We start from the raw sequence: 13,095 nt of genomic DNA, 5'->3' as shown, positions 1-13,095 counted from the left end.
GATAGAAAGAGTAGAAAAGAAATAGAAATCACAAATCAAAATGTGGAACAGATCCAGAGAAGGTACGTGAGAGTGATTTTTTACTCCCCTTCTTGTCATTTCAAACCTGTATGACTTTGTTTCTTCTGCAGAACACAAAAGAAGATATTTTGAAGAATGTTGTTAACTAGCCAGTGCTGTTCGGTTACCAACTCTCTTCAACATATCTTCTTTTGTGTTCTGCGGAGGAAAGGAAGTCATAAAGGTTTGAAATGACAAGAGGGCGAGTAAATGATGACATGATTTCCCTTTTTGGGTGAATTATCACTTTAAGAGTCACAATGGTTAAAGGTTCTCGCTCCACCTCCACCTATTCATATACTTGAATGTGATTCACTGGCCAAAAAAAAAAATTCAAAATAAACAACATTAAAGATAATTTTGACGATAGCATTATTCATTATTTTTTAAATGTAAGTTTTATGATCATTTTATTGTTGATTCTGTCGACAGCCAATAGTAGGGAAGATCTGACATCATGATAGTCCTACCTTAAATGTTCATTGCTATTTTATAATAAATTGCATGGACAGCTGAAATGTTTTTCAAAATTGTTCATGTTCAATTAGTTTGTTATTTGATCTATAAATGATACAAACTCTAGAATCATGTACAGTACAACCTTTAGCCTGGAATCAAAGAGAGAATGCCAAGAACAGTTAAGCCCACAGTTTCATGCCATAGGGACAGGATATGTCCTAGTGGAGGACATGGTGTCCCTGTTCTGCCACTGCGCACAGTTTGGGATGAATCATAATAATGCCCTGGAGGACTTTTGTATCTGGTTATCTAAACTGTTTGAAAATACACAACAAATAAGAGGCTGAGAAACTAAACAGAAGCTGTGTCTCAAAGGATTATGGTGATATTATGGTACTGTTAGATCTTGACTTTGTTTACTTGTTTTTTGAGGTTTGTTTGTTGGTGTCAAAGTTTGACATGAAGAATTAATGTCTTGGTCCATAAAGGGCCATGAAAACATCTTTGTTACGGATGTAACCTCAGTTCCCTGATGGAGGGAACGAGACGTTGTGTCGAGCCGACAGATGGGGTTCGCTCTTGAGAACCTATCAACTTCTGACTAGTTTAGAAAAGGCCAATGAAATTGGCGAATGAAATTTGCATGCCGGACTCCGCCCCCGGATAACCGGTATAAAAGGGAGATGGCGTGCTGCATTCATTCACCTTTTGGTCTGAGGAGCCTGAGCATCCCTCGACCGCTGCGGCGGGCGGCCAGCATTGTGGCAAGAAGGACACAACGTCTCGTTCCCTCCATCAGGGAACTGAGGTTACATCCGTAACCAAGACATTCCCTTTCTGTCGGTCTCTCGACGTTGTGTCGAGCCGACAGATGGGGTTCCTATGGAAAACGCCACAGCACTGTGCCGCGTCACAATCTCTAGCGGAGCGACGCTGACTGGCCTGGGCGAGTCAGGCGTGAGCGTTAGTGCGAAATTGTAACCGTCCAGAGGAGAGGTAGGGGGTCCCAGAGCTTTTTAAAAAAGGTGGGAAGCCCCTGCCACCGGCCGTCACGGGCGGAGGCCTTGATTCTCTAACAGCGAGAAGCCGGCCGGCACCGTAAGGGCCACTGTGTAAGCATTATACCCCCTTGGGGGAAAAACGCTACATAGACCACTACCTACCATAGGGAGGAATTAGTGGAGACACCACATGGTCTCACCATCAGTGGAAAACTCATGGGAAAACATGCGGACTGAAGGAGTTAACTGCAAGGTGGAGGTCCACCTAGGGAGGTCATGGGTTGCCGAGGTGGGAACCATTCATGAGGATACATCAGACAGACCCGCCCACGGGGGAGGGGTTACCACGTCTGGAGCACTAGGTCCGGTTAGAGCTATGTGGTAGATAACTCAACTGTTCCCCGGCCTAAGGGGGCAGGGCTGCTCTGCCCAGCCTGACCCCAGGAAGGTGCTTAGTGATGGATGGAATGCCTGTTCTTTACCCAGTGGGGAAAGAAGGGAGGCGTAAATAGCTGCTGATCCCCCTAGAGGAAGGGGGAAGGGCTTTCGCAGGTGTACGCCCTACCGGCTGCCGGTCCTACATGTTGCCGTGCAGGACGTGGGCTGACACCGGTTCCACGCATAGGTATTAGAACCTCGCGAAGGTGTTGGGCGTAACTCAACCCGCAGCTCTGCAGATGTCTGCCAGAGAGGCGCCCTGAGCCAGTGCCCATGAGGAGTGTGCCTCACTCCTAACGGGCAGGGGCGATCTTGAGATCGGTATGCCGTAGCGACGGCATCCACGATCCAGTGCGCCAGCCTCTGTTTGGAGACAGCCCTCCCCTTCTACTGACCTCCAAAACAGACAAAGAGCTGCTCTTCCCTGGCCTTGCACAAGACCTGTGCAAAGAGGCTCACTGGGGGGAAGGCATACTTCCGCTTACCCCGCGGCCAGCTGTGCGCTAGGGTATCCGTGCCGAGGGGTCCCTCGGTCAGGGAGTACCAAAGCGGGCAATGGGAGGAGTCCGGGGAGCCAAACAGGTCCACCTGCGCCTGGCCGAACTGCTCCCATATGAGCTGGACTGCGCGGGGATGGAGTCACCACTCTCCGCGAGGTGTCGACTGACGAGAGAGCGCATCAGCTGTCTGGTTCAGGTCGCTTGGGATGTGTGTGGCTCGCAGGGAGCTGATCACCTGCTGACTCCAGAGGAGGAGGCGTCGGGCGAGTCATATTAGCTGCCGTGAGCGAATGCCACCCTCCGACACTGCGTGCCCGTTGCACACGGCACCCCAACCCTGCAGGGAGGCATCCGTCGTCACCATGACGTGCCTTGACACCTGCCCTAGGGGGACCCTGTCCGCAAGAAGGTCATTGAAGACCAGGGGGTCAGGGTGCGTCGGCAGAAAGGCGTGATGACCATACGCCTGCTGCCGGTGTGCCACGCTCTCCAGGGAACCCGACTCTGTAGCCAGTGTTGGAGCGGTTGCATGTGCATCGACCCAAGGGGGACCACCCCCACTGAGGATGCCATGTGCCCAGGAGCCTCTGAAAGTTTCAGAGGGACCGCTGACTGCCTGAAGTGTTTCAAGCAGTTCAACACTGACTGAGCGCGCTCTGAATCAGCCAGGCTCCTGTGGTCCCAACCGATCTAGGTGCCCTAGCATTAGGTCCCTGTGTGTACACAACAGATCTCGCGAGTGTGCCCAGATGAGCCAGTCGTCGAGATAGTTTAGTACCCGCACACCTCTCTCCCTGAGGGGAGTGAGGGCGGCTTCCACGATCTTCGTGAAGACTCGTGGAGACAGGGACAGACAGAAAGGGAGGACTCTGTACTGATATGCCCACCCTCGAAAGCTAGACATGAAAGTAAGCATCCTTCAGGTCGATTGCCATGAACCAATCTTGACATCTGGTAGACGCCAGGATGCGCTTATGCGTGAGCATCGTGAATGGCAGCTTGAGTAGGTGCCTGTTCAGGGTACGCAGATCTAGCAACCCCCCCTTTTTTGGGGATGATGAGGTGGAATGGCTGGGGTCGGGCCCGATGGTATTCTCAATCTCCCTGGGGTCTTCCCATGAGGGCCGCTTCTGCTTTCGCCGCTGCTGCTGACGGGGCGATGGTCTCCTCTTCGATGTCTCTTCCGGGGGGGGGCCGCCTGAGTGGGGGGCGCCAGAGCCAGAGGGCATCGAAGAGGACCAGGGCTGCTGGGAAGCAGACGATGCACGGGACTCGACGGCCGAGGGTGGCCGAGTCGCGGCGGTGGAGGATATGCTTGATATCCTCTGTCTGCTTCTTTACTGTCAAGAACTGTGGCTCGACAGTATCACCAAACAGCCCCCCCCCCTTGCGAGATGGGTGCGTCGAGAAAGCGGACCTTCTCGGCGTTACTCATTTGTGCAAGGTTCGGCCAGATGTGTCTCTCATGGACCACAAGTGTGGACATCGCCCGACCACCTTGGTCGCCCGTGGAGCGAGGTCGGTGGCGGCGAGGAGTTCCTGCATAAGTGCTGGGTCGGTCTTCCCTCGTGGAGCTCTCTCAACGCCTTGGCCTGGCAGGAGCCATAGCGTGGAGAGAGGAGGCAGCTTGGTCCGCCGCAATGTAAGCTCTCGACACCAGAGATGCCGAGAACCCACATGCTTTGGACGGGAGTCTAGGTCGAGCCCCCCAGGTGGCCGCTGCCTGCGGGGACGAGTGCACCGCAGCGGCACACTCCACCTGGGGGACATCGACGTATCCTCTAGCGGCCTCCCCCTCGAGGGAAGAGAGGGTGACAGAACTTTGTTTGACGTCAACGTGCCGGAAAGGGTGCGTTCCAGGTCTTACTAAGTTCCTCGTGCACTTCCGGTAAACACGGCACCGGGGGCGGGCGCGGTTTGGAGATGCGCTCAAACCCGAGGCACCATGTAGCCAGTCGCGAGCGCTAGGAGAGGCAGTGCGGGCACTGCAACCCAATGCTCATGGCGGCCCGGGAAAGCATGGCTGACATTTCGACGTCCTCTTCTTCCTGGGCTCGACCCCCCGAGGGATGGAGCCCGAGGAATCGTCGGAGTCGGATGGCAGTACATCACCCCCCAATGCTGCAAGAGACATCTCATCATCACGCATCGTGTCCGAGTACGTGGTTGAGGAACAAGACAGTGGGACCGTCTCATGTGGAACGGTCAGACGAGTGAGACAAGGTGCAAACGGTCCGTGAGCCGGTGGCTGGCGGATTAACGCTCACAGTATCCTCATATCACCCTCGCTGCTTGCCGTAGCGGGTGGCAGGGCCGTAGTCCTGCCATCACGGAACGGGGAGCAGACGAGGTGGTGGCTGAGTCCCGTGGGAACACAGCCACCCGTTACGCAACGTCTGAATCGTCAACCGCCCGCAGTGCAGGCAGGACGTATCCACAACGTCTGCCCCAGCGTTCTGGATGCAGACATCGTGTCCGTCCCCCTCCTCGATGAGTGTGTTGCACCCACGAGAACAGCGGGACATGCCACGCTGGAGAAATTTGCTCTTTTAGAGAAAAAAACTCTAACATTTCTGGCACTGCCGAGACACCCAGGGGAAGTCGCTGCAGGAAGGGACAGTCCGCTGCACCACGTCATAAGATACCTTTGGCGTAGAGTTTGAAGTCTCGAAGTCGATCAGTGTGAAGGCTCCAAAGAACAAAAGGTGAATGAATACAGCACGCCGTCTCCATTTTATACCCAGATATCCGGGGGCGGAGTCAGGCATGCACATTTCATTCACCAATTTCATTGGCCTTTTCTAAACTAGTCAGAAGTTGATAGGTTCTCAAGAGCGAACCCCATCTGTCGGCTCGACACAACGTCGAGAGACCGACAGAAAGGGAATGTCAGTTGACAGGAGCGGTGTAGTTGGAGGATGGCATCCTGGTTTGTGATAATTGTGTTGTTCTTTTTAGTGAAGTGTCATGCGGCGCTCTGTCTCATGGTATTCAGTCATTGCCCGTCATTCACATGCTGTCATTCCTGATGTACAGTTCTGTCCTTTTCCATTTCACACATTTGTAAAACACCCGTGTGGACTTTCTTGGAATCCAAAAATATCACGATAAAGAGAAAAACGTCACATAGTGCGTTTTTTACCTGACATTAAACGCTTGTATCTGGAAGTTGTTCATATATTGAAGAACTGTTTTTGGATCGCAGTGTCTCCTGATCAGCTTGCCTTTAGGGCTGTCAAATGATTAAGAATAATAATAATAACAAAAGTTTGTGTTTATTACATAATATATGTCTGTGTACTGTACGTATTTATTTTTACACATACAGTACATGCATATATTGTATTTAAGAAAAATATAAAAATTAATAAACATTTATATATAATTTACATATCGGTAAATATAAATAAATAGATGTAAATATTTTCTACACATGTATGTGTAATGTATGTGTTTCTAAATACAAAATTAATATGCACAGTACACAGACTATTATGTAAACACAAACTTTTATTCTGGATGCGAATAATCGTAGTATAAACATTCTTAATGTAAACATTTTATTCTCCCTGCGCTCTAGTAAAATAAAAACACAGCAATGTTCTGTACTATCTGTTTAAAGATAAGCAGAGCTCAAAGCTTTATATCTTATGTTTGGATATGTGTGGGATACGAGTCCACCGCCCTTTCATTTATCCCCCCCACACACACACTTCCTATATCCTCTCCCATGTGACCGCTATGGCACCTGCGAGCACGGGCAGGAAGCCAGCACAGGTGCTAACGGAGTATCGTCCGCTCGTGGCTCGATCGACGTGCCAGCAGCTATCAAACCCTGAGAATCTCACCCTTGCACGCTTCCTCCCTGTCTGAGCCCGTGATACGGTGAGCATTACACAAATAAATTCTGAGACAGGTGTTATGTGCATGCACAGGGGTCTGGGCCTGATGAAGGATGTGGTGGCTTTGAGCTCTTCTGTCTTTATGTGTGCGTGTGTAAATATAGAAATCATCAGTTGCGGCTGCAGACCCAATTCATCAATTAGCTTTTCTGTTGTGCCGCTGTTGCTTTGATTTTAATCAAGGCTGCTTCACTGGCAGCATGCTTCGGGTTGGAGCTGCAAATGCAGAAAATCTTATGCTTTTAAATGATCATGTAATATATTCGTTACAATTGATTATGTTAATCTTACTTTAAAGAAATTACTCTTACGCTAACAATTCTTCTTGCTGGTAGGCATTGTGGAATGCTTTTCACCTGGAATGTATTTATATTATATTAAGGCACTTTAATAGCCACCAGCCATTGTTTTTTAGCTGAGCTAATAGCACTTGATTCCAGGAGTATGTGAAACAGTCGATGGATTTTTGCGGAAAACCCTTGAAAGTGTGTCATTCAGGGTAACAATCAAGTAGGCTACAGCATGTGTCTGATTGGGTGCACAGTGCTGCTGTAAAAGTTTTGTCACTTGTCTTATTTTGTTCATTTCTCTTTCCTCCACTCATTCCTGGAAAGCCTTTATCCTTCTGATGGCATCATTTATTCATCCTGCTTCACTGTAGTATTCAGGCACTCGAGTACTGTGGACCCATTTATAGAATTGTCTACTTTTTCTGAAAGGCCTATCTGCACGATTATCTTAACCTCCAGCCACGGCAACAGAGATGGTGACCCTCACCCCCCTCCACTAAAAACAGTTGACTGCTAAATACCTGAGCATCTCTTATTTTCTGGTTATATTGTGCGAGAGAGTAAATTGCCCCTCAAATTGATTTGAAATGGGGCCGGCCTCTCAATATGCCACTGTAAGGTGGATTTCAAAGCACTTTCCACATTTAACATTGAACATCTTTACCAGGAATTTCTATGCAGTATTGTATGGGTCATGTCTAAATGACGTTATGGCCCAGGGGTACCGTTTCTTAACATGGGCGTTTTGTCTGTGCAGACTGTCAACAACCCTGTAGCTCATAAGCTAGAGACTTCATACTTATTTCATATTAATATAAATATTGACAGTTTCAAAGCAACAGCATAAACAAACGTTACTGCGCATGCACACGTTCGTGCACTGCCCTTAAGTTCCGGTACACATTTGCAAATAATAAAGTGCCTGTAGATTATTTCTGGTGATAACAAGCTAAAGAAACTGCGTAGAACCCTTACTTGGCTAAACTTGCCTCTCCTATATTTTGAATTTAGACTGCGATACCAAGCTCAACCGCTAGATGTCAATGTCCCATACGGTTTCTTTAAATGCGATAGATACACGACGCATTCAACAAATTTAATATAATTAACATACAGCAAAATTCAACAGATCGTTTATACAATCATTACACAATAAAATAATAATATAAATGATTATCAACATAAAATAAATGAATATTAACATAAAATAAAATATAAATTTATATAAAATATAAATAGTTATATTATTAGACGCTAGCCAGAGCAATAAACAAACACAGACCGGAAGTTAACGGCAGTCCAGGCGTGTGCATCCGATGAAACGGTATATACATATAGTATTTTATAATAATTTTAGATGTATATAAATTAGGGCTGTGAAATGATTAAATACATAATGAATGTTTGTTTTTACATAATATATATTATGTACAGTATGTGTACTGTGCATATATTTAATTTGTATTTATAAACACATTCACATACATGCATATATTTAAGAAAAATCTAAAAATTAATCAACATTTATAATATAATTTAAATTATTGGTATATATAAATAAATACATGTAAATATTTCCTAAATATGCAAATGTGTATGTGTTTATAAATGCAATGTTAATATGCACAGTACACAGATTTATATTAGGTAAACACAAACTTTTATTCTGGATGTGATTAATCGCATATAAAATGCTTAATACTAATATTTAATACTGTTTTTTTAAGTTTAGTGAAGTAAAAGTGTAAACCTGTGTTTCTTGTTTTCTGTAGGACGCATCCATCGCACATCGCTTTCACTTGATGAGAGAGAAACATCCAGAGAAATTCAACAGCAGGTAAGACAAAACGCATGTTTGTTGATAAACTTATGAAGACAGCGAAAAAAATGTTTAATTATTAAAATTAATTATACAAATACAACAATTTAACACACAATTTAAACAGAGAATTATTTACTGAATGGTTGTGTGACTTTTTTATTTATTAGCCACCTGCAAATAGTTGTGAATATCAGGTCATCATGTAATGCACTATTTTTTTAGCATGTCATTCTTACTGTGTTTGAACATATTTGACTCTTCCGGTCTAAACACACCTTACAAAAACGAACAGAAAGGTTTTCTCTTTGAATCAGTGTGATGTCCTCATGTTCAAGTTATTTCAATTGTAAGTTTTGCCATTTGACCTTTAAAAAGAGACTTCCAGCCAAGGAAAACCTGATGAATCACAATTTTATCTTATTCGTCTCTTAAAGCTGCCTCTGTCAATGTCAAGTCTAATACAATGATGGCTGGCTGACTGTTTCCATTTCTTTGCTAGCTGGAGTACAGCTGGTTTGAAAAGAGTATTTTTAATTAAACGTTATGTAACACATCTCTGTCACAGCGGCTGAAAGTAATTTGGTCATCTATCCTTAAGAGAAGGCCATCGAAGGGTAGGATGGAGAAGAGATGGTCTTAGTTTAACATATTCTGTTATCTCCATTCATTGTGTTCGACTGAGAGACCAGAATGGATTAGGATGACGTCTGTGTGGGGGTCTGTTCAGCATGAGAAAGGGAAGCAGTGAAATCATCAGACGTTTGTAGAATTTGCCTCCATCAGACTTTTAGCAATGAAAGGATAACAGCTTCGAACTGACCCTAGAACAGCATTTTGGGTCATTCAAAACAGCTCCATAAAATATATTTTATCTTAAGAAAGCGTCACTCAGAGCCCCTGGTGCACTTTACAGTAGCCCTTCCGAACAGTCTTTGATGTGGATCTCTTTCTAGACAGCTCTACTGTTCTCTGGCCCCTTGCTTGATGGCTCTATTGAGAAATGCTGTAAAAAGCCTGTGTAGCCTTTGGCCGCAAAACTCTGGAAAGGAATGAAGCTTTTTTTGGTTAAGGACTTCAGGCGTTTTACATTTACAATGTTGTACATGCCATTTATTTTCTCACCAAAGAATACCATTTAAATACTGTATATTAAGCATTATGTACCGTTGGGTTTGTATTATCTGTGTAAAAAGTTATTGTGTAAAAGTTAGCCAATATTTAGTATCAAAACACTGACATTTTTACTGCTTGGATCACTCCCTGATAACATACATACATCTTGGAGACGTCTATTTGATGTCTGCATTTACATATGTATTTTTTTATTGTTTGCTCAACGTCAGGACAGACGTTTCCTGTCAGATGTCATACAGACATCTAGAATATATCTGTAAGATTTTTATGATGTAGAATGTATGCAAAACTGCTTTTTCTAAGATGTTTTTACACAGCAGATGTATTCCAGATCTTTAGCAGACGTCCTGTGATATGTGGGTTTGCTGTGAATTAGCGGAGAAAACGTTTCAATATTAATTTCTTGCTTATAGAACTTTTTATATTACAGGCATACAAACTTGCTGTCGTACTGAATATCAGCACAGCTTTAATAACCACTTACACTTGCTTGTGTGTTGTTACTTGTTGTTACTACTTGTGTGTTGTGAATATTAATGGTTATTTTGCTCTCTTGCTAACAAGATCCATGAAAACATCCCTCAGAAAAGGTCATTTGGGTCTTTTGCATGCTCCATGCGATTTGAGAGGTAGCAGCAAGTAGGTCATATAATTTTCATGCGACCTGTAAAACGAACTGTGTTGTACAATGCTAAGGTTATGTAAAATAGATGACACCCACCTTTGCACTGTTTACATATTAAAGTGAAATTGTCACGACAGCACCGCTTTTTAATGCAGAATAAAAATAAGACACTAATGACTCATACACGATCTGAATTATGGAACCTGTCTGGCTGAATTAACTACTTAATGTTTCATTTGTTGGTAATTCAGCACCTCGATTTCAACACAGCGCTTAGTGTTGCAATATGATGCTGTATTCGACAAACAATCCCGGGCCATGGTTTCTTCTCTGTGGTGTGTTTTGTAATCTTAAATGATAGTTCAATCCAATCTTGATGTGTCTTTAAAAATATAGCTGCAAGCAGAAATTATGGGGTCAAGCCCAACCACGGCCCAAAGGGAAATATTTTGGAAATGCCAGATGATCAGATTTTGAAATCCAAGTTTAAAAACTCAGGGACAAGCAGTTAGAACACAAGAAAATTACTTATAACTTTTGACCACTAGCTGTCACCAAATCTTTATGAGGCAGACAAGATGTGCCAGTGATGATGTCACGGTATGTGGACGGAACCCATGCGCAGGCAGTGAAATGGTTAACAGAAAATACTTTAATATACAATAACAAACACAAAACAAAACCCACGAAGGGGCAAAACCACAATACAATAAAACTAAACTTGACAGAGAACGAAACACTGACTAGACTAGACTAGACTACAAATACAAGATGACTTGGTCACAAGACTAAACTCAACTAAACTCCAAAAACAGGAACAAGGTATTAGGCAAAACAAACCGCACAAGACAGAAAACACCAGGGCATTAAAAAAGGGATCAAATCAAGAAAGGAACAGGTGAGGGGCATGAAACCATAACAAGATAATTAACAAGGTAACGAGGGCGGGGACATAGACGAGACCAGAGAGCTCGTGGCATGCCGAACCCAGCGATGCCTACGAGCTTCCACACAGAACACTTGGTACTGTCATGATCCTGCCCCAAGACTAGAAAAACTTGGCAAGACGAGGCAGAACTATGACATTTACCTTGTGGTAATTTCTTGACTCCTGTTTCCCCCTCTCTCTCTCCAACAACTTGACTAATCTTCAACCCTAAACTTTTCACTGTTTATTAAATCATATTAAAAAAACGTTCCTCTTTTGTGTTGTTGTTTTCTCTAGCGTCATTACTATTTCAACTTGTAAATATTGCTTTGTTCACTTTATTTATTGTTGGCTCTTTAAGTTCACCCCCCAAAAAAATTCTGTTATCATTTATTCCCCTTCATGTCGTCTGAAACCTAACTATATTCTTTGAAACACAAAAGAAGATATAATGAGAATTGACTTTTGAATTGGTTGTCTTGTATCCATACAATTGAAGTCAATGGGGACCAATTGTTNATATAAATAAATACATGTAAATATTTCCTAAATATGCAAATGTGTATGTGTTTATAAATGCAATGTTAATATGCACAGTACACAGATTTATATTAGGTAAACACAAACTTTTATTCTGGATGTGATTAATCGCATATAAAATGCTTAATACTAATATTTAATACTGTTTTTTTAAGTTTAGTGAAGTAAAAGTGTAAACCTGTGTTTCTTGTTTTCTGTAGGACGCATCCATCGCACATCGCTTTCACTTGATGAGAGAGAAACATCCAGAGAAATTCAACAGCAGGTAAGACAAAACGCATGTTTGTTGATAAACTTATGAAGACAGCGAAAAAAATGTTTAATTATTAAAATTAATTATACAAATACAACAATTTAACACACAATTTAAACAGAGAATTATTTACTGAATGGTTGTGTGACTTTTTTATTTATTAGCCACCTGCAAATAGTTGTGAATATCAGGTCATCATGTAATGCACTATTTTTTTAGCATGTCATTCTTACTGTGTTTGAACATATTTGACTCTTCCGGTCTAAACACACCTTACAAAAACGAACAGAAAGGTTTTCTCTTTGAATCAGTGTGATGTCCTCATGTTCAAGTTATTTCAATTGTAAGTTTTGCCATTTGACCTTTAAAAAGAGACTTCCAGCCAAGGAAAACCTGATGAATCACAATTTTATCTTATTCGTCTCTTAAAGCTGCCTCTGTCAATGTCAAGTCTAATACAATGATGGCTGGCTGACTGTTTCCATTTCTTTGCTAGCTGGAGTACAGCTGGTTTGAAAAGAGTATTTTTAATTAAACGTTATGTAACACATCTCTGTCACAGCGGCTGAAAGTAATTTGGTCATCTATCCTTAAGAGAAGGCCATCGAAGGGTAGGATGGAGAAGAGATGGTCTTAGTTTAACATATTCTGTTATCTCCATTCATTGTGTTCGACTGAGAGACCAGAATGGATTAGGATGACGTCTGTGTGGGGGTCTGTTCAGCATGAGAAAGGGAAGCAGTGAAATCATCAGACGTTTGTAGAATTTGCCTCCATCAGACTTTTAGCAATGAAAGGATAACAGCTTCGAACTGACCCTAGAACAGCATTTTGGGTCATTCAAAACAGCTCCATAAAATATATTTTATCTTAAGAAAGCGTCACTCAGAGCCCCTGGTGCACTTTACAGTAGCCCTTCCGAACAGTCTTTGATGTGGATCTCTTTCTAGACAGCTCTACTGTTCTCTGGCCCCTTGCTTGATGGCTCTATTGAGAAATGCTGTAAAAAGCCTGTGTAGCCTTTGGCCGCAAAACTCTGGAAAGGAATGAAGCTTTTTTTGGTTAAGGACTTCAGGCGTTTTACATTTACAATGTTGTACATGCCATTTATTTTCTCACCAAAGAATACCATTTAAATACTGT

The 13,095-nt window shown here is 43.4% G+C and overlaps 1 protein-coding gene across 5 annotated transcripts in view; it reads left to right on the top strand.

The window, feature by feature from the left end:
- Positions 1–13,095, top strand: part of LOC130556098 (diacylglycerol kinase beta) — a 185,581-nt gene that overhangs the window by 113,623 nt on the left and 58,863 nt on the right. For 4 of the 5 annotated variants that reach the window (XM_057336794.1, XM_057336795.1, XM_057336796.1 and 1 more), the window contains one exon: positions 8,423–8,487. In XM_057336794.1, the coding sequence (XP_057192777.1) occupies positions 8,423–8,487 (65 nt within the window). Of the gene's footprint in view, positions 1–8,422; positions 8,488–11,899; positions 11,965–13,095 lie in introns of all 5 variants that reach the window. The other variant, XM_057336793.1, reaches the window with a different exon arrangement.

Source organism: Triplophysa rosa, linkage group LG6 (genome assembly GCF_024868665.1).
Source record: "Triplophysa rosa linkage group LG6, Trosa_1v2, whole genome shotgun sequence".
In the NCBI taxonomy this organism is placed as follows: domain Eukaryota; kingdom Metazoa; phylum Chordata; class Actinopteri; order Cypriniformes; family Nemacheilidae; genus Triplophysa; species Triplophysa rosa.
This window is presented reverse-complemented; position numbering and strand designations above follow the sequence as displayed.